Source organism: Chlamydotis macqueenii, chromosome 6 (genome assembly GCF_036417535.1).
Source record: "Chlamydotis macqueenii isolate bChlMac1 chromosome 6, bChlMac1.mat, whole genome shotgun sequence".
NCBI classification, from domain to species: domain Eukaryota; kingdom Metazoa; phylum Chordata; class Aves; order Otidiformes; family Otididae; genus Chlamydotis; species Chlamydotis macqueenii.
Genome location: NC_141561.1, coordinates 130754 through 150236, shown reverse-complemented (window position 1 = coordinate 150236; position 19483 = coordinate 130754). Strand labels below are relative to the sequence as shown.

General features: G+C 53.2%; 1 protein-coding gene and 1 long non-coding RNA gene across 13 annotated transcripts; both read left to right on the top strand.

Annotated features, from left to right (window-relative positions):
- The first annotated feature begins 372 nt into the window (after positions 1–372).
- LOC147600150 (uncharacterized) lies at positions 373–2638 on the top strand. 2 transcript variants are annotated; one of them, XR_015258930.1, is made up of 2 exons: positions 373–465; positions 2049–2638. It is a non-coding gene; the product is annotated as an uncharacterized LOC147600150 (long non-coding RNA). The 2 variants fall into 2 exon arrangements; XR_015258931.1 differs by having other exon boundaries at positions 430–487.
- Positions 2639–4192: 1554 nt separating this feature from the next.
- LOC147600149 (uncharacterized) lies at positions 4193–12311 on the top strand. 11 transcript variants are annotated; one of them, XR_015258979.1, is made up of 5 exons: positions 4193–4532; positions 4625–4805; positions 9138–9417; positions 9530–9630; positions 12107–12311. XR_015258979.1 is itself a non-coding variant. In XM_086751495.1 (5 exons), the coding sequence occupies exons 2-5, from the start codon at positions 4735–4737 to the stop codon at positions 12216–12218; spliced, it is 345 nt and encodes a 114-aa protein (XP_086607621.1). In that variant the 5' UTR covers positions 4193–4532; positions 4625–4734; the 3' UTR covers positions 12219–12311. The 11 variants fall into 11 exon arrangements, 1 of the variants encoding a protein (XP_086607621.1); XR_015258978.1 differs by having other exon boundaries at positions 12104–12311; XR_015258977.1 differs by having other exon boundaries at positions 12076–12311.
- The last annotated feature ends 7172 nt before the right edge of the window (positions 12312–19483 follow it).

The window sequence follows — 19483 nt, the reverse complement described above, 5'->3', positions numbered from 1 at the left end:
GGAAATCTTGGCTAAATGTAGGCTTGAGAAGATGTGTGTAGGTATCTGTGTCTGTCACCTGCCTGTATCTAGGAAAGTGGTTCTAGTGATACTAAAGCTGTCAAGGAGTCAAAAAAAGGCACAGTTCTCTAAAAAGTGCAAAAGCTCTAGGGGCTGGTATCAACAATTGTACCAAAGGTGATGCAAAATACTTTTTCCTCCACTCAGTTGTAGTCTTCACAAACCTTCCCCCAAAAAGGAAGCTTTAGATTCTTACCCAGCTTTATGCTAAAGTTTTGGGGTTTTTTTTGGTGGCTTGTGTGTTTGTTGGTTTGTTTTTTTTTTTCTTTCTTTTTTTTTTTTTCCCCTTCTCAGCTGAATGTTGCCTGCCACCATTTCACTCTGGTCACTCTTTCTTCTGCCCTGAAAGTACAAGATGGTGGAGAGGATCTATATTGGTCTGCAAGTACAAGGTACATCTACAAGGTGTGTCAGCGTTTTTCCGAAGGTACCTGTAGTGTGGACTTTGAAGTTAACATTCTTAATGTGCCAAATCTCCTGTAGTTTTTCTATGAACTATTTTAACACAAGTACTAAAAATAAAATAAGGTCTTTCCTGGAGCCTGTTGTGCCTATGCAAAACTTACTTCCCTCTGTTTATTTTCTCTTCCTGAAAGCGTAATCTTCTGTTTCTGTGCACTTACTATTAAATGATACTGTGAAAGTAACTTCGTAGTAGAAGAGGGAAAAAAAGCTGTTCATAGAGTTCAGAAGAAACAGACTTTGTTTTCATGATAAAAGCTTTATGCTATTTCAGTCCATAACTTTTAAAAATATCTTTGTAGTAGTACTCAAACCTTACTGAGATGCTAGCATCTGTACTAAAAGCAATCAGGGTCGAAGAAGAGATGTGGACAAACCAAGACAAATCAGCGTTGCTTCCATGTGTTTTCCCAGGCTTCCCAAAAAAATGATAGCAGCCTTGTCGCTAGTGACAAGAGTGAGTCCTGATGTGGTTTTGGTGAGGTGCTGCTTCAATGATGCCCTTTTTCCTTAACCTGCAGTGTGTAACTTTTGACTTCAGTCGGAAAGAGATCTTCCAGAATGGAAATCTTTCTCATTCAAAGAAGTTACATTTTATGAACTTCCTATCAGAGTGGATCTTCAGAGATGATGTACTTGACAGTAGAAGTCATCAGCAACAAGATTTTTCACTCTCTCTTAAAAAAAAAAAAAAAGAGGAAACTCAAGTTTGGCAGCGCAGGTCTTTGAGTTCGTGGTTGCAGCAGTTGAAATATCGTAAAAACGTGTTCCTCTGCGTGCTTCGGTACAGCCAAAGGCATTAGCGAATCTGCCAGTCCTTTTTGGTAGCCTTATGGATTGCAGAACTGGGGATTTATTTTTTCTTTTATTTTGAAAGTAAAACCATATGCGGAATCTCTTCTCTCACTCATTTTTCTTCTGTAAATAAAACTTGAAAAAAAAAGTTAAAATTGTGTAGTTTACAAATGGACTTGCATTGTTTAAACTGTAACTGCCAAGTAGCTGTAGCATACAATTTATTAGGTGTACTTAAGCAGTTAGGTATTTGTTCTGTGTGTTTAAAAAGAGGCAACTGAATGTTACAGGGTTCTTTTGATGGAGCACTCTGCAGTACTTCAGTTCTGTCTCACTTTCAATTGCAGCAGCAGCGCAAGGGCTGCTGTGGCGGATCCCTGAGCGTGGATGCTGCTGCGGGTACACCCTTGTCCTGCAGCCTGGCAGGGGTGAGGCTCTGCAGCGGTGATGTAAGGAAGGGGGGAGGCGTTTTCCAGCACCAGCAAGAGTTGTTACTGTTACGCTATGAATGTGTTCAAAATCATCTCAATTATTCTTAATACTGATTTTAAGCGTTCAAATCGCTCTAGCTTTTAAAGATGTGTTGTATTTTGAGCTGACCTGTTTATGTAGAATCCTCCTTTAGCTCAACTGCTGTCCTGTCCCTTGTTCTGACTGAATTCCTCTACTTTCTTCTGTGCTATTTTTTTTTTTAACCTGCTGAAATACAATTTGGGATTTTTGTTTTTCAGGTGTCTGGTTGTCAGCGTCTCGTGGTGCTCGGTAGATCCCCCCAGCCCAGGTTTGCCTGCCAGTCATTCAGCGTACTGAGGGTGAGGGCCCAGCCTTGTGTCCGGAGGCTCCCAACTCTGTCTCCAGCGAGTGCCCTGCGGGTGCAGCAGCACGGGCTGGCTGCTGAGGAGAGCCCGGGGCCAACGGGGGCCAGGGGCAGTTGGTGGCCTGGGGAGCCCGTCCCGGCACAGGGGCTGAGGGCAAGGGTTGCGGAGCAGAGCCTGAGCGAGAGACGTGGCACCTACAGGGCGAGCGGTCTGCGCTTACTGTGTCTGTCATAGAAGGTGTAAGCAGATATTATCTGCCATCTAAGTAGAGATGATGCGTACGTGTCAACAGAAAACAAAGTCTAAATAGGTATAATTGTAAGTAGCCATCGAAGTCTAAATAGAGAGGTCTAAAAAGGTATTGGAGTGCCACGGTACAGAAGTCTAAATAGATACTAGCCTAAATAGATGCATAAGTGTAAATGTATGGAAGTGTAAATATACAAGTCTAAATGGATATTATATATAAAGTGTATATAGATAATATATATGAAATGTGTGTAAATAGATACACGTGTGAGTGTCTGTGCTATGTAAGGTTTTTAAAAGGGAAAGAAACCCTATTTGCAGAGAAGATTTTAAAACTTGCTCCCTCCCATCTCTATTGAAGAGAGAAAAATGCTTTCAAAAGCTGCCCCTTCTCCTTTTCCTATCTCGATTTGGGGCCAATGCCCCAAGAAGGGGATTTCCACCTGCAGGGCCGTGCACGCAGAGTAGGAGCTGCCAATGCAGCACAAACATACCCCAAAACTCTGAATCTGGGTCTGCAATGCGGGGGGAACCCAATTAACATCAGTTTGAGGGGGAAAAAAATATCCTAATTTGAGGCTCCCAGGAAAGCCAGATCAGCCTGGATTTGTGCAGCTGGAAAGCACCCCCTCACATCCCCCCCACTTTCGTGCACAAAACCAAAAGCAAAAATTGCCAATTTTTATGTTGTGGAATAGTGCCAAAAAAACCCCAAATTGAATATTTTGGCAAAATGCCGAAACCCCAGATTTTAATATTATGGGAAAGCAAAAAAGAAAAACACCACCTTAATTTGGGGACAATGTGGGGTGAAAGGCTGGCAGATGGAGGGACAGTCCTCGGGATTACCCTGTGTGGATTACCCGGTCTGAGTCAGTTACCTGGAGTGGATTATTGGTTGCGGGTCATCCCCGGTGAGCTGTGTCCGCTGTGGATTATTCCAAGCGGACCCCCGGTGTAGGTCATCCCCACACATGTCCCCCATGCACCTTTCTACCCACATCCCCCTCATCCGTCCCCATCCGTCCCCAGCTCGTGTCTGTCCCTCCTGCCCCTTCTGTGTCTCTGCACCCTCCCAAATGCTTTCTGCTGAAATGTTCCCGTGTGGTTGGTCCCCCCCGTGCCCCCTGCCCTCCTGTCTCATGCCCTCACTCCCCCCTCCACCCCTGCTCTGCCTCCCCGTATTTGACCCTGCCCCCCATAACCCCTCTGCCTGCAGACCCTGGGGTGATGCCTGCCCCCCACCACCCCCAAACTGAAACCTCCCACCTGCTTCCCTGCACCTCACTCCATCTCAGTTGTTTTAATTGATAATTTGCAATTGTTTTCAGTTTTATCACTTCTCTTTCTGGGCATTTATTGTTCTCTCCTTTCCTCACAAGGGGTATTGGTGGTGGTTTGTTTCTTCTTAATTGTTAAACTGTTTTCATCTCAACCCGCGAGTTTCCTCACTTTCACCCTTCTCATTCTCTCCCCCTCCCACGGGGACGCTTTTTGGTACAGAGGCCACAAATGTCACTGCCCAGGCTGCGCGGGGGGAAAGGGGCAGCCGTGCCCCGGGAAGGGGTGACCGGCTGCGGACGGCGCGAACGGGAGGGAGGAACCGGCCGTGGCTCGTCCGGCTGAACACCCAGGACCGGAGCGGTAGGGGGCTGCTGCCACCTGGTGACGGAAAGCGGGAACTGCAGCTCGGGAGTCGCGCATGCGCAGTGCTCTGCCCTTCTCCCGGCAGGCACTGTCTTCGGACTTCGGACTGCGCATGCGGCCGGGAGCAGCATGGCGGTGTGCGGCCGGCGGGTCCCGGCGGCGGTGACGGGTGAGTACCGAGGGCACCCGTGAGGTGAGCGAGCCCCTTTCGTGGCTGCAGCGCTGTCTCCTGCCCGCCCGGGGAGCCTCAAGCCGCCCGCTCGGAGCCGAGCCGGGCGAGGGCAGCCCCGGGGAGTGACCCGAGAGCAGAGAGAAGGGAAGAGGGGCAGGAGGGGGCCCCCCCTCCCGGGCGGAGACGCCGGGCACCTCCCCAGCTCGCCAGAGCTCCCCCCGAGCCTCCCCCGGCCCCGTGCAGCTGCCCGCCGCTCCGGCGCGTCCCCTGAAGCCTGTCCCGTAGCACCGGGCCACGCCCTGCCCTGAAGGCTGCGAGGGGGGACCTCAGTGTATCTGGAGAATCCCCTGCGGCAGCAGGCGCTCCGGCCAGGGGCCGCGTGCGGTAATAACGGTCGCTGCTTCTTCTTTCCCTCTCCCAGAGGCTGTGGCTGTCCGTTCCTCCCTTGGGAACGCTGTTGACTGCGCTCGCCTCAGGCTTGTGTGGGCTGTCTCTGCCCGGCCGCGCTCTCCTGGCGGTGCGGGAGCGAAAATGAACGGATGGAGCGCTTACTGCCTGTGGAGAGGAGCTGCTGCAGCTGAAGCTGGAGAGGCCACAGAAAGGTAAAGAAGAAACCAAAGGCCAGCCAGCCAGCAGCTGCCTCCCGCTGCAGGCCAGAGAGAGCCTAGCCTGCCTCTCCGGGTGAGGAAGGATCCCTCTTTGTACTCTTCAGCAGGCCAGACCGCCAGTGCGCACTGCACAGTCTGTACGTGGAACCTGAAGCACGGTACGGCCACATAGCGCGCGAGCGAGCGAGCGTGGGTGGCTACGTGTCTAGGAAGCTTTTTGTCTAAGAGCTGTAAGACACCCACGTATTCTCTTAGGTGGAGGACAGCCAAGTGGTCGGAGTTACAGAAGAGGAGAGAAGCAGAAAGCAGCATCTGACCTGTCAGATTCTCCCAGCAGTGCCGGGAGTGAGAGCTGTGGTGAGTCCCCGGCCCCTGGGGCTCTGCCTCCTCTCTTGTGCGTCCCTGTCCTTCCCTGCCGCTCCCGTGACCCCTACCTTTCCCAAGCTGCTGTGATTTGTTGTTGTTGTTATTGTTTCCTTCTACCTCTCCTCTTCTGTCTGTTCTTGTATGCTCTTCCCCCTTTCTCTCTCCCTTTAAATCTCTTGTTCTACCGCTTCCTTTTGTTTTGTATCCCTGCACTTTTGTTCTGCTCCCTTTCCTTCCTTTGTTTGTCCTCTGTCTCTGTCCTGCGGCCCATTGCTGTTTTTGCCTTTTCCATCTCTTTGTCCTGATCTGCATCCGTCTTCTCCCCCCAACTAATTTCTCCAGCCTGTTTTCTGGCCTGCTTTTCTTTGCGCCTCTGCATGCCTGCCCTGTGCCTCTGCCTTCCTATCTCTCTCTTTCTTTTCTATTCTTTCTTTCTCTATCTCTTTGTCTTGCGTACTGTCACTGTTTTTTTTTTTCTGTTCTGTGTCTCACTGTCTGTGACGTCCTCTGTGCCCCTGGATGTGTTTGCAGCCCCTGGGTGCAGAGCTGATGGCTGAGGACAGGCACAGGGAAGGGGGTGATGTGCTGTGGGGCTTTGGCAAGGGCCCCTGCTCCTGATGGGCTCCAGCTGGGGCTGGAGGTGGGGCAGCCCCAGATGGGTCCAGTGAGGCTGAGGGTGGCCCTGGCCCTGGCCCTGGCCCTGCTGTATGAGGGGCCTCCAGCTGTAAAGGGGGCCGCCTGAGCATGGCTGCTGGAGGGGACTGAGGAGTGAATCACAGGCAGGTGCCTCCAGCAAGGAGTGGCTGGTCCATCTGAGCCCTCCCTGACAGAGCAGACACCAGGACGCAGTGCCAGGAGCTCCGTGCCTCTGTCGGCCACGTGTGCGAGCCACCACGTTCTGCTACATTTGTCATTCAGCCCTGTCCAGAACGTAGCTGTGGTAGAAGTTAGATAGCATGCATGGTCTTGCTGGAAATAAAGCGTAACCCTGGAGCATTTGTTTTCTTGTAGGAAGCTAAAGCAGGTGGTTTTTGATAATGTTGTCATTGCATGTAATGACATACTTTCCTAGTTAGCTTGGTATGACACCTATTTTTTTCTACCTACACCCCAGAAAAAGTAAGTTGAGCTTTGCGTCTCTCAGCATCTGAAGCACCACGAGCGGCAGTTGCGGCGTCGGACTTCTTGGCAATGAGTGGAGCCGGTGAGCAGAGCACTGCGGCGCTTTTGAGGAGGAGAGTGCCACAGAAGAGACTGGTGGTAAGTGGTGTGATGTTGAAGGGCGGTGCTGTTTGGTAGGTTTTATTTTTGGGGTTTTTTTTTTTTTTGAGATGGTGATGAGGAGCTGGGCGAGCACAGCGCCATCTTAGTTAGCATGGGGTTGTTCTTTTGAGGATGGAATCTGATTCCTGGCCCTTTGAGAGCTAAGTTGAGGGACCACAGCCGAGGAGGGAACAAGGTTGAAAACTGCAGGGAGGGTGTAGTAAATTGATGGGAGGAAGAGGGCTCCCTGGGAACAGTCTCTCTCGGGAAGGTGAAGGGGGAGACGTTACTGGTCAGTGTACGCTGGGCAAGAGTGTTGCAGCCTGGGGCGGTCTGCCTTTTATGCAGTCTCTAGGCTGGATAATGTTTGTGGGCCTGTAGAGGCGCTGGCAAGGGCCGGCGAGGAGCAGCACGAGCTTTCAGTGCTGGCGCTTTTGGTGTGGCAGCAATCGTCTGACGTTCGTTATTTTGAGGCCTTTTTTCCTGTGGGTGGCCGTGCGAAGTTGACAGTGAAAGCGGGAGCACTGGCGTCCAGGAAATCCCAGAGCCCTCCTCTGCTCGGAGGCAGTTCACGAGGACAGAAGTGTTGCTGTGCTCCTTAACAAACAAATATTCAACTTGGCACATAGAGGGTGAGGAGATCTCGGCTGTACTTAGGGTTGAGAAAATGTATGTAGGCATCTGTGTCTGTCCCCTGCCTGTATGTAGGACAGCGGTTCGAGTGAAACTAAAGCTGCCAATGAGTCAAAAAAAGGCCCGGGTGTCTGAAAAATGCAAAAGCTTTAAAGGCCGGTATCAGCAGCTGTACCAAAGGTGCTGCAAAATACTCTGTCCTTCACGTGGTTTTAGTCCTGAGAAACCTCGCCCCAAAAGGAAGAGTTAGATTCCTGCCTAGCTTCAAACTAAGGGGTTTTTCCCTCTCTCTGCTGAATGTCTGCTGCCAGCGTTTCACCGTGGTCGCCCTTTCCTTGGCCGTGAAAGTACGAGATGGATGGAAAGGAGCCGCAGCAGTCTGCAAGTACAAGGTACGTCTGCGATGCGTGACTGCATTTTTCCTAAGGGACTTGCCGCATGGATTTTAAAGTGAATGTTAAGAATGTGGCGATTTTCCTTCTGTAGTCTTTTAACTAAATATTCAGACACAGGAAAAATCAAATGAGGTGTGGTCTGGAGCATAGTCTGGTCATGGAAAAGTAATTTGTATATTCTGGACAAGGAAAAAAAAAAAAGCCACTCTATTTGAGGAAAGTTGGTGTGACCCAGTGGGAGACGGAGGGGTTCTCGCTGGGGATTACGCAGTGTGGGTCCATTGTCCGGTGTGGGTCATCTCGTGCAGGTTATGCCGGGTGAGTTACGTGCTGTGGATTGTCCTGCGTGGACTCCCTGCTATAGGTCATCCTTACGCACCTTTCTTCCCGCACGTACCCCTTGTCCTTGCGTGTCCGTCTCTCCCTCGTATCCGTCCCCACTGTCCCGCTCTGTGTTTCTCAGCCCTCCTGATGCGTGGATCAAACTCTACAACTCGGAGAGAGTTATAAAGCAGGCATGTTTATTTGGCACCGGGTGCGTGGGGGATTGCTTCTCCAAAAGCACGCACACTGACAGCACATTTTTATCCGGTGCAGGTACACACATTCCTAGGATTGCACAATACAGACATACATGTGCATAAGCGAGGCGGGGTTATTAAAAAACCACTTGCGTTAGCATTTCAGATCTGTCTCTGGTGGTCGTTTACTTCTTCAGGGGTCTGATCTTCCTCTAGATGAACTTCAGTCATTCACCCATGCTCTCCTTTCACTTGGGGATTTCAGCAGTTTCTGAACGACTCCTGTTATCATGTCCTTTGCTTGACATATTAGTCCTTGACTGAATACCAGTTTCTTGACAAGTACCAGTCCCTGATAAGCTTAAGTGAGTTTCAAGGCAAAGAGGATTGTTAGGCATTGTCTAGGAGACAGTTAGTCTCCTAAATCAAGCAGTATGCAGACAGTCAGTCTTCTAAATCAAGCAATATTTAGCAGACCGTTAATTCCCTGTATCACTTCCAAATGCTTTTCAGTAAAACACCCCCCTGTGCGAAGTTTTCCTCCCTTTGTGAGGTTTTTTTTTTCCCCCTGTGCGTGCCCTGCACTCTGGTTTTGTGTCCCCATTCCCACTGCTCCAGCCCTGTTCGACGCCCCCCTTTTTGGCGCTGCCTCCCCATAACCCCTCCATCTCAGGATCTTTGGGGCACTGCCTGTGTTCCCCAACTTGCCCAGTGCTCCCCATCCCCAATTTTAATGCAGATTGCTTCCATTCTAAAATGAAAACACTCTAGATGTTTTCATTAGAAACTTACAAGTGTGTTCATTTGTATCAGTTGCATGTCTTGGGTTTTCTTTTGCTGTATTTTTTTTTTTTGTTCCGCTTTTCCTTACCAGTGGTGGTTGTTTTTCTTTTCCTTAATATTAAACTGTTTTTGTCTCAAGTCACAAGAATTGTCCCTTTGACCTTTCTGAGTCTCTCCCCATCCCACAGGGTCGGGGGCAGTGAGCGAGCACAGTTGCTGGCTGCGGTTAAACTGCAGCACAAGGTCAGCTGCAAGCTCTGCCTGGCTGATGCTTTAGGCTCTCATGTCATGTCATGTCTCATCTCATGTCATGTCATTCCTAGTGTCTTGACAGTTTGTCTTTGTTCTTTGTCGTTGCTTTTTAGTGCCTTTTCCTCTGCTGTTTTGGGCAGCGGTGGTTGTGGAGCCGCTCCAGGTAGCCACTCTCTCAAGGGCAAGGGGGTGGCAAAGCCGCAAGCTGGTGCGCAGTCCGGTCGGACGAAGGCAGCCACCTGTCACTGTGGATCGGTATTCCGGAAGACGTAACTGAAGGCCGTCTGACTGGCAGCTGCCTGTGCTGCGTGCAAGAGACAGCCTGCCTCTCTGGGTGAGGAAGATCCCGTTTTGAAGGCCGCAGCAGGCTAGATCGCCAAAGAGCGCCGCAGGGTCTGTACACATAATTTAAAAAGGGGGCACGGTCAAGTACTGGGTGAGCGAGGCTACGTTTCTAGGGAGCTTTGTCTCATAAGAGCTGTAACGCATCCCCCTCTTTTCTTAGGTTGGGGACAGTCAAGCAACTGGAGTGACAGAAGAGGAAGGGAAGAGCGGAGAAAGAAGGGTCTGAACTGGCAAACTCTCCCTGGAGCGCCGAGAGCTGCGGTGAGTCCCGGGCCCTCGGGGCCCCTTCTCCCCTCCTCTCCATCTCAGGGCCTCCTTGGCCCTCCCCCAGCTGCCTCTCTTTCCCTTTTTCTTTCTCATGCTGCTGTGATTTTCTTGGCTTCCCTGTATCTCTCATCTTTTTCCATTTTTTTGTTTTTCTCAGTCTTTCTCTTTCCCCTTCTCTCTCTTCTTGTACAGCACCCTTTCTTTTTCTATCTGGGTTCTTGTTCTCCCCTCTCTCCTTCCTTTTTTCCACCCTCTGGCTCTGTCCTGCAGCCCATCGCTGTTTTTTCCTTTTATTTCCCTTTGTGCCCTTCTGCATCCTTCTCTTTTTTTTTCTTTGCAGTTTCTCTGGTCTGTTTTCTGGCATTTGTTTCCTCCCTGTGCCTGTACGTGCTACTCTGAGTCCCTGCCTTCCTGTCTCTCTCGTTTCTTCCCTTTCTTGCTTTATCCTTTGTCTTGCTTGGTGTTGCATTTTTTCTTCCATTCTGCCTCTCACTCCGTCCTGTTCATCCCTTGCTGTCTCTGGGCCTTCATGCTGTTCCCTGGCCCTTTTTATTAAGTTGATGTGCCTTTGTAGCTCTTTCAAGATTTATCTTTATCTCTCCAACCCCTGTGGCTCTCACAAGTGCATGCTCTCTCTCTTTCAGTGTTTTTTTTTTTCTGTCTGTCAGTCTGTCTTGCTCCCTGTCTTGTCGTTTCTTGCTATATCCCTTTGTTCCGATCCTTGCTCATATTCATGTTCTTCTCTGTCCGGCTGTCTATCCAAGGTTTTTTTCCCACCCCCATCTCCATCTGGCTGCTGCCATTTTATTTTCTCTGCCTTCTCCCTTGTTCCTCTTTCTGTCTCTTTTCCTTGGTCAGTGTTTTCCCCCCTCCTATTTTGTCCCGATCTCACTCTTATTTTTTTCCCTCTTTTTGTCCTTTTCCTCTGCTTCCTTCCACTTTATTGTCTGTTTGTTTCTTTCTCTGTCCCATTTGCTCTCCTGTCTTTTCTAACTGTGCTCCCCTGTACAGCTGGGTGTCTCTTCTTTCCTTTCTCTTTCCCTCGCTATTTTTTTTTCTTTTTTGGTATCTCTCTCCCACTGCCTATCACAGTTGATTTTTCCTCCAGAGCTGTCCTGCTCTCTGTCCCTTTATTCTCTCTCTGTCATTCTGTGCTGTTCCCCGTGGTTGTTTTCTAATTTCTCCGTCTCGGTCCTGCAGGCCATTGCTTTTTTATTTTGCTTTCATTCCCATGCCCTGCTTTCTGTCTTTGTTTCTCTTCGCCTTTGTTCAGCCTCCCAGCATTTTTTCCTTTCCCATTCTGTCCTGCTCCCTATCCCTCTTGCTGTCCCAAATCTGGGTTTGTTTACCCAGTGCGCAGTACGCCAGGCTTACGCACGGAGCAGAGGTATTTACTTCTGTAATTTCTGCACAGCGATGGGTACTGTGGGCTAAACCCACAAAACTAGCCCACCTGCTTGTAATGCTCAGTTTAAATTCTACATTCTCTGTCTTGCAGCTGCACGCTATTTGATTGTTTCCCCTCCATCTCTCTCTGCCTGCGGCTCCCTATCTGTCTTGTAAGCCGTCACTGTTATTTTTTTGTTTCTCCATGTCATTCTGTCTAGCTTCTCAGTCCCCGTTTTTTAATTCTTCCCTCTTCCCTGTATGCCAGTCGTGTTCCTATTATTTCACATTGTGTTCTGCCTGGTCCTCTGTCCGTATTTATCCATTGCTCCCTCTCTGCCCTGTGGCCTGTCGCACTTGCCCATTTAATTTCTGCCTCTCTCTCTGTCCAGCTCCCAGTCTCTGGTTTTCCATTTCCTCCCTCTGTGCCCTCTAGCCTGTCGCTTTTCTCCTTTATCCAGCTTGCCGTCTCTGGCTCCCCGATGCACCTGATTTTCCATTCTGCCCCTGTTCTTTCTGTATGCATTGCTACACTGTTTTTTTTTTTCCAGCTCTCTCTTTTTTTCAGGCTCCTTGTCCCTATTTCTTAATTCTTCCCTCTCTGCCCTCTAAGCATGCAGCTGTATGATTTGTTTTGTGTTGTCCCCTTGCTGTCACCTCTTCTGTCCAACCTTTGATGTCCTGGCGTCCTGTCCCTGTTGTTTCACTGTTGTTTCATTCCTCCCTCTCTGCCCTGTTCTTGTTATGGCTTTAGCTTTCTCCATCTCTCTCGGTCTGGCTTCCTGCACCTAGTTGTCTTCACCTCCCTGTCGTACTGCCCAGCTCAGGTTTTTCCTGCATCTCCATCCTGCTCCCCATCCTTCTTTGCTGGTCTCTGTCCCGCTCCCTCTTTCTGCTGCCTCTCTTCCTCTCTCCACTGCTTCTTTGCCCACCTCTGTCAGGCTCCCTGTCCTTCTCTGTCCCCATCCTTCTCTCGCTATCCTGTTTCCTGCCTTGTGCTTTCTCGCTACGCCCCTCTGTCTTGCAAGCTGCCTCTCTTCTCTTCTCTTGTAGTGTTCCGTGCCCTGCTCTTTGTTTTTAGCAGCCTCCAAGTCTGCTCAGCAGCCCGGCGCTCCAGGACACAGCCGACCCACCATACGTTCCCTGCCGAACCAACGAGCGTGGCTCCTGGAATGACTTGGCAGTCGTTCCAGTGACACGGAGAGGGGATCGGAGGCTGCAAGCTCCAGAGCAGACTCGCTGCTCGGACTTATGTGCGTGACTGAATAAACACTCGCTGTCTCCTTTGACTTCATGGCTGCGTTTCTGCTCCCTTTGCCCGGGGCCATGGGAGGTGAGGAGCCCAGGGGAGGAGGTGATGCAGTGTGGGGGTCAGGCGATGGCCCCCAGTTCCTGCCGGGCTCCAGCTGTGGGCTGGGGCTGGAGGAGCCCCAGGTGCGGGCAGTGAGGGTGATGGAGACGGCCCCTCCCTGTAAAGGGGTGGGTGCTGCTGGAGGGGCTGGTGCTGCCCTGCCCCGCCCCGGGTGGCCGTGGAGGGGCCAGTGCGAGCCATGGGAGGACTTACTGGCTGTGGACAGGAGCTGCTGCAGCGGGAAGCTGGAGAGGCTGGTGAAAGGTAAGGAAGAAAAAAACAAATGCCGTCTGACTGGTATCGGCCTCCTGCTGCAGCCCAGAGGGAGCCTCCCTCTCCAGGTGAGGAAGAATTCCTCTTCGTAGCCGGCGGCAGGCCAGACTGGCAACATGCACCAGAGAGAGAGAGCGTGAGAGAGGGAGAGAGAGCGTGAGAGAGGGAGAGAGAGCGTGAGAGAGGGAGAGAGAGCGTGAGAGAGGGAGAGAGAGCGTGAGAGAGGGAGAGAGAGCGTGAGAGAGGGAGAGAGAGCGTGAGAGAGGGAGAGAGAGCGTGAGAGAGGGAGAGAGAGCGTGAGAGAGGGAGAGAGAGCGTGAGAGAGGGAGAGAGAGGGAGGGAGCGTGAGAGAGAGGGAGGGAGCGTGAGAGAGAGGGAGGGAGCGTGAGAGAGAGGGAGGGGGAGCGAGAGAGAGGGAGGGGGAGCGAGAGAGAGGGAGGGGGAGCGAGAGAGAGGGAGGGGGAGCGAGAGAGAGGGAGGGGGAGCGAGAGAGAGGGAGGGGGAGCGAGAGAGAGGGAGGGGGAGCGAGAGAGAGGGAGGGGGAGCGAGAGAGAGGGAGGGGGAGCGAGAGAGAGGGAGGGGGAGCGAGAGAGAGGGAGGGGGAGCGAGAGAGAGGGAGGGGGAGCGAGAGAGGGGGAGGGGGAGCGAGAGAGGGGGAGGGGGAGCGAGAGAGGGGGAGGGGGAGCGAGAGAGGGGGGGGCGAGAGGGGGGGGCGAGAGGGGGGGGGGCGAGAGAGAGAGAGGGGGAGCGAGAGAGAGAGAGGGGGAGCGAGAGAGAGAGAGGGGAGCGAGAGAGAGAGAGGGGAGCGAGAGAGAGAGAGGGGAGCGAGAGAGAGAGAGGGGGAGCGAGAGAGAGAGAGGGGGAGCGAGAGAGAGAGGGGGGGAGCGAGAGAGAGGGGGGCGTGAGGGCGTGAGAGAGAGAGCGGGGGGGAGAGAGAGAGCGTGAGAGAGGGAGCGTGGGAGGGAGAGGGCGCGTGGGAGGGAGAGGGAGCGCGGGGGGGGGGAGAGAGCGTGGGGGGAGGGAGAGAGCGTGGGAGAGGGAGCGTGGGGGAGGGAGGGAGAGAGGGAGCGTGGGGGAGGGAGAGAGGGAGCGTGGGGGAGGGAGAGAGGGAGCGTGGGGGAGGGAGAGAGGGAGCGTGGGGGAGGGAGAGAGAGCGGGGGGGGGAGAGAGAGCGGGGGGGGGAGGGGGAGAGCGGGGGGGGAGGGGGAGAGCGTGGGGGGAGGGGGAGGCGTGGGGGGAGGGGGAGAGCGTGGGGGGGAGAGAGAACGTGGGGGGGGGAGAGCGCGCGAGAGAGAGAGAGCGCGAGGGAGAGAGAGAGAGCGAGCGTGAGAGGGAGCGCGCGCGAGAGGGAGAGCGAGAGCGTGAGAGAGAGCGCGGGGGAGAGAGAGAGAGAGTGTGTGAGGGGGAGAGAGAGCGCGCGCGAGAGGGAGAGAGTGTGGGCGACAGAGAGGGAGAGAGCTGCGTGTTCGTCAGGGAAAGCCCGGAGCCCCGATGTCTGTGGTGCTGTAGATGCGCTGCCAATGGCCGGTGAGGAGCAGCAAGAGCTTGACAGGCTGGCACTTTCGGTGTGGGAGCAATCGTCCGACGTTCGTGATTTTTCGGGATTTTTTTATCAGTGGGTGCCATGGTGCAGCTCGTGGTAATCATCGAATCCCTGTTGGTCAGGGAAAGCCCAGAGCCCGGATGTCTGTGGCGCTGTAGATGCGCTGATAATGGTCGTGGAGGAGCAGCAAGAGCTTGTGTTCCTGGTGCTTTTGGTGTGGGAGCAATCGTCCGATGTTCGTGATTTTTCGGGGTTTTTTTTAAATTGGTGCCAGGGTGCAACTGGTGGTAAATGTCAAAGCCCTGTTTGTCAGGGAAAGCCCGGAGCCCCGATGTCTGTGGTGCTGTAGAAGCGCTGCCAATGGCCGGTGAGGAGCAGAAAGAGCTTGTGTTGCTGGCACTTGTGTTGTGGGATCAATTGTCCATCATTTGTGATTTTTCGGGGCTTTTCTTCAGTGGGCGCCCAGGTGCAGCTGGTGGTAAACGTCGAATCCCTGTTGGTCAGGGAAAGCCCGGAGCCCCGATGTCTGTGGTGCTGTAGATGCGCTGGGAATGGCCCATGAGGAGCAGCAAGAGATTGACTGGCTGGCACTTTCGGTGTGGGAGCAATCATCCGATGTTCGTAATTTTTCGGGGATTTTTTCAGTGGGCGCCCAGGTGCAGCTGGTGGTAAATGTCGAAGCCCTGTTGGTCAGGGAAAGCCCGGAGCCCCGATGTCTGTGGTGCTGCAGATGCGCTGGGAATGGGCGGTGAGGAGTAGCAAGAGCTTGACTGGCTGGCACTTTCGGTGTGGGAGCAATCGTCCGATGTTCGTGCTTTTTTGGGATTTTTTTCAGTGGGCGGACAGCTGCAGCGGGTGGTAAAAGTAGAAGCCCTGTTGGTCAGGGAAAGCCCAGAGCCCCGATGTCTGTGGTGCTGTAGATGCACTGCCAATGGCCGGGGACGAGCAGCAAGAGCTTGACTGGCTGGCACTTTTGGTGTGGGAGCAATCGTCCGATGTTTTTGATTTTTCTAGGTTTTTTTTCAGTGGGCGCCCAGGTGCAGCTGGTGGTAAATGTCGAAGCCCTGTTGGTCAGGGAAAGCCCGGAGCCCCGATGTCTGTGGTGCTGTAGATGCGCTGGGAATGGCCGGTGAGGAGCAGCAAGAGCTTGACAGGCTGGCACTTAAGGTGTGTGAGCAATCATCCGATGTTCGTTATTTTTCGGAGTTTTTTTTCAGTGGGCGACCAGGTGCAGCTAGTGGTAATCATCGAAGCCTTGTTGGTCAGGGAAAGCCCAGAGTCCCGATATCTGTGGTGCTGTAGATGCGCTGCCAATGGCCGCTGAGGAGCATCAAGAGCTTAAGCTGCTGGCACTTTCGGTGTGGGAGCAATTGTCCGATGTTTGTGATTTTTTGGGGTTTTTTCTTAGTGGGCGCCCAGGTGCAGCTGGTAGTAATCGTCTAAGCCCTGTTCGTCTGGAAAGGCCCGGAGCCCCGATGTCTGTGGTGCTGTAGATGTGCTGGGAATGGGCGGTGAGGAGCAGCAAGAGCATGACTGGCTGGCACTTTCAGTGTGGGAGCAATCGTCCGATGTTTGTGATTTTTCGGGGTTTTTTTTCAGTGGGTGCCCAGGTGCAGCGGGTGGTAAACGTCGAAGCCCTGTTGGTCAGGGAAAGCCCGGAGCCCCGATGTCTGTGTTGCTGTAGATGCGCTGCCAATCGCCCGTGAGGAGCAGCAAGATCTTGACAGGCTGGCACTTAAGGTGTGCAAGCAGTCGTCCGACGTTTGTGATTTTTCGGGGTTTTTTTTCAGTGGGCGCCCAGGTGCAGCTGGTCGTAATTGTCGAAGCCCTGTTGGTCAGGGAAAGCCCGGAGCCCCGATGTCTGTGGTGCTGTATATGCGCTGCCAATGGCCGGTGAGGAGCATCAAGAGCTTGACTGGCTGGCACTTTCGGTGTGGGAGCAATCGTCCGATGTTCGTGATTTTTCGGGGTTTTTTCTCAGTGGGCGCCCATGTGCAGCTAGTGGAAATCGACGAAGCCCTGTTCGTCAGGGAAAGCCTGGAGCCCCGACGTCTGTGGTGCTGTAGACGCGCTGGGGGTGGGCAGTGGTGAGCAGCAAGAGCTTGACTGGCTGCCACTTTCGGTGTGGGAGCAATCGTCCGATGTTCGTGATTTTTCAGGGTTTTATTTCAGTGGGCGCCCAGGTGCAGCTGGTGGTAAATGTTGAAGCCCTGTTGGTCATGGAAAGCCCGGAGCCCAGATGTCTGTGGTGCTGTAGATGCGCTGCGAATGGGCGGTGAGGAGCAGAAAGAGCATGACTGGCTGCCACTTTCGGTGTGGGAGCAATCGTCCGATATTCGTGATTTTTACGGGTTTTTTTTCAGTGGGTGCCCAGGTGCAGCGGGTGGTAAACGTCGAAGCCCTGTTCGTCAGGGAAAGGCCGGAGCCCCGATGTCTGTGGTGCTGTAGATGCGCTGCCAATGGCCGCTGAGAAGCAGCAAGAGCTTAACTGGCTGGCACTTTCGGTGTGGGAGAAAACGTCCGATGTTCGTGATTTTTCGGGGTTTTTTTCAGTGGGCCCCCAGGTGCAGCTGGTGGTAAATGTCGAAGCCCTGTTCATCAGGGAAAGCCCGGAGCCCCGATGTCTGTGGTGCTGTATATGCGCTGCCAATGGCCGGTCAGTAGCAGCAACAGCTTGATCTACTGGCACTTTCGGTGTGGGAGCAATCATCCGATGTTCGTGATTTTTCGGGGTTTTTTTTCAGTGGGTGCCCAGGTGCAGCTGGTGGTAAATGTGGAAGCCCTGTTGGTCAGGGAAAGCCCGGAGCCCCGATGTCTCTGGTGCTGTAGATGTGCTGCCAATGGCCGGTGAAGAGCATCAAGAGCTTGACTGGCTGGCACTTTAGGTGTGGAGCAATTGTCCGATGTTTGTGATTTTTTGGGGATTTTTTTCAGTGGGCGCCCATGTGCAGCTAGTGGTAATCGTCGAAGCCCTGTTGGTCAGGGAAAGCCCGGAGCCCAGATGTCTGTGGTGCTGTAGATGCGCTGGGAATTGGCGGTGCGGAGCAGCAAGAGCTTGACTGGCTGGCACTTTCGGTGTGGGAGCAATCGTCCGATGTTTGTGATTTTTCGGGGTTTTTTTCAGTGGGCGCCAAGGTGCAGCTGGTGGTAAATGTCGAAGCTCTGTTGGTCAGGGAAAGCCCGGAGCCCCGATGTTTGTGGTGCTGTAGATGCGCTGGAAGTGGGCGGTGGGGAGCAGCAAGAGCTTGACTGCCTGGCACTTTCGGTGTGGGAGCAATCGTCCGATGTCCATGATTTGTCGGGGTTTATTTTCAGTGGGCGCTCAGGTGCAGCTGGTGGTAAATGTCGAAGCCCTGTTGGTCAGGGAAAGCCCAGAGCCCCGATGTCTGTGGTGCTGTAGATGCGCTGCCAATGGCCCGTGAGGAGCAGCAAGAGCTTGACTGGCTGGCACTTTCGGTGTGGGAGCAATCGTCCGATGTTCGTGATTTTTCTAGGTTTTTTTTCAGTGGGCGCCCAGGTGCAGCTGGTGGTAAACGTCGAAGCCCTGTTGGTCAGGGAAAGCCCGGAGCCCCGATGTCTGTGGTGCTGTAGATGCTCTGCTAATGGCCGGGGACGAGCAGCAAGAGCTTGACTGGCTGGCAGTTTCGGTGTGGGAGCAATCGTCCGACGGTGATGTTTCGGGGTTTTATTTTCCAGTGGGTGCCCAGGTGCAGCTGGTGGTAAATGTTAAAGCCCTGTTGGTCAGGGAAAGCCCAGAGCCCCGACGTCTGTGGTGCTGTAGATGCGCTGCCAATGGCCGGTAAGTAGCAGCAAGAGCTTGATCTACTGGCACTTTCGGTGTGGGAGCAATCATCCGATGTTCGTGATTTTTCGGGGTTTTTTTCAGTGGGTGCCCAGGTGCAGCTGGTGGTAAATGTGGAAGCCCTGTTGGTCAGGGAAAGCCCAGAGCCCCGATGCCTGTTGTGCTGTAGATGCGCTGGGAATGGCCGGTGAGGAGCAGTAAGAGCTTGACTGGCTGGCACTTTCGGTGTGGGAGAAAACGTCCGATGTTCTTGATTTTTCGGGGTTTTTTTCAGTGGGCCCCCAGGTGCAGCTGGTGGTAAATGTCGAAGCCCTGTTGGTCAGGGAAAGCCCGGAGCCCCGATGTCTGTGGTGCTGTAGATGCGCTGCCAATGGCCGGTGAGGAGCAGCAAGAGCTTGACTGGCTGGCACTTTCGGTGTGGGAGCAATCGTCCGATGATTGTGATTTTTTGGGGTTTTTTTTCAGTGGGCGCTCAGGTGCAGCTGGTGGTAAACGTCGAAGCCCTGTTGGTCAGGGAAAGCCCAGAGCCCCGATGTTTGTGGTGCTGTAGATGCGCTGCCAATGGCCCGTGAGGAGCAGCAAGAGCTTGACTGGCTGGCACTTTCGGTGTGGGAGCAATCGTCCGATGTTCGTGATTTTTCTAGGTTTTTTTTCAGTGGGTGCCCAGGTGCAGCTGGTGGTAAATGTTAAAGCCCTGTTCGTCAGGGAAAGCCCGGAGCCCCGATGTCTGTGGTGCTTTAGATGCTCTGCTAATGGCCGGTGAGGAGCAGCAAGAGCTTGACTGGCTGGCACTTAAGGTGTGGGAGTAATCGTCCGATGTTTGTGATTACTGGGGATATTTTTATCAGTGGTCGCCCAGGTGCAGCTGGTGGTAAATATCGAAGCCATGTTCGTCAGTGAAGGCGCGGAGCCCCGATATCTGTGGTGCTGTAGATGCGCTGGGAATGGACGGTGAGGAGCAGAAAGAGCATGACTGGCTGGCACTTTCGGTGTGGGAGCAATCGTCCGATATTCGTGATATTTCGGGGTTTTTTTTCAGTGGGTGCCGAGGTGCAGCTGGTGGTAAACGTCGAAGCCCTGTTCGTCAGGGAAAGGCCGGAGCCCCGATGTCTGTGGTGCTGTAGATGCGCTGCCAATGGCCGCTGAGGAGCAGCAAGAGCTTAACTGGCTGGCACTTTCGGTGTGGGAGAAAACGTCCGATGTTCGTGATTTTTCAGGGTTTTTTTCAGTGGGCCCCCAGGTGCAGGTGGTGGTAAATGTCGAAGCCCTGTTGGTCAGGGAAAGCCCGGAGCCCCGATGTCTGTGGTGCTGTAGATGCGCTGCCAATGGCCGGTGAGGAGCAGCAAGAGCTTGACTGGCTGGCACTTAAGGTGTGGGAGTAATCGTCCGATGTTTGTTATTTCTGGGGATATTTTTATCAGTGGTCGCCCAGGTGCAGCTGGTGGTAAATATCGAAGCCCTGTTCGTCAGTGATGGCGCGGAGCCCCGATAT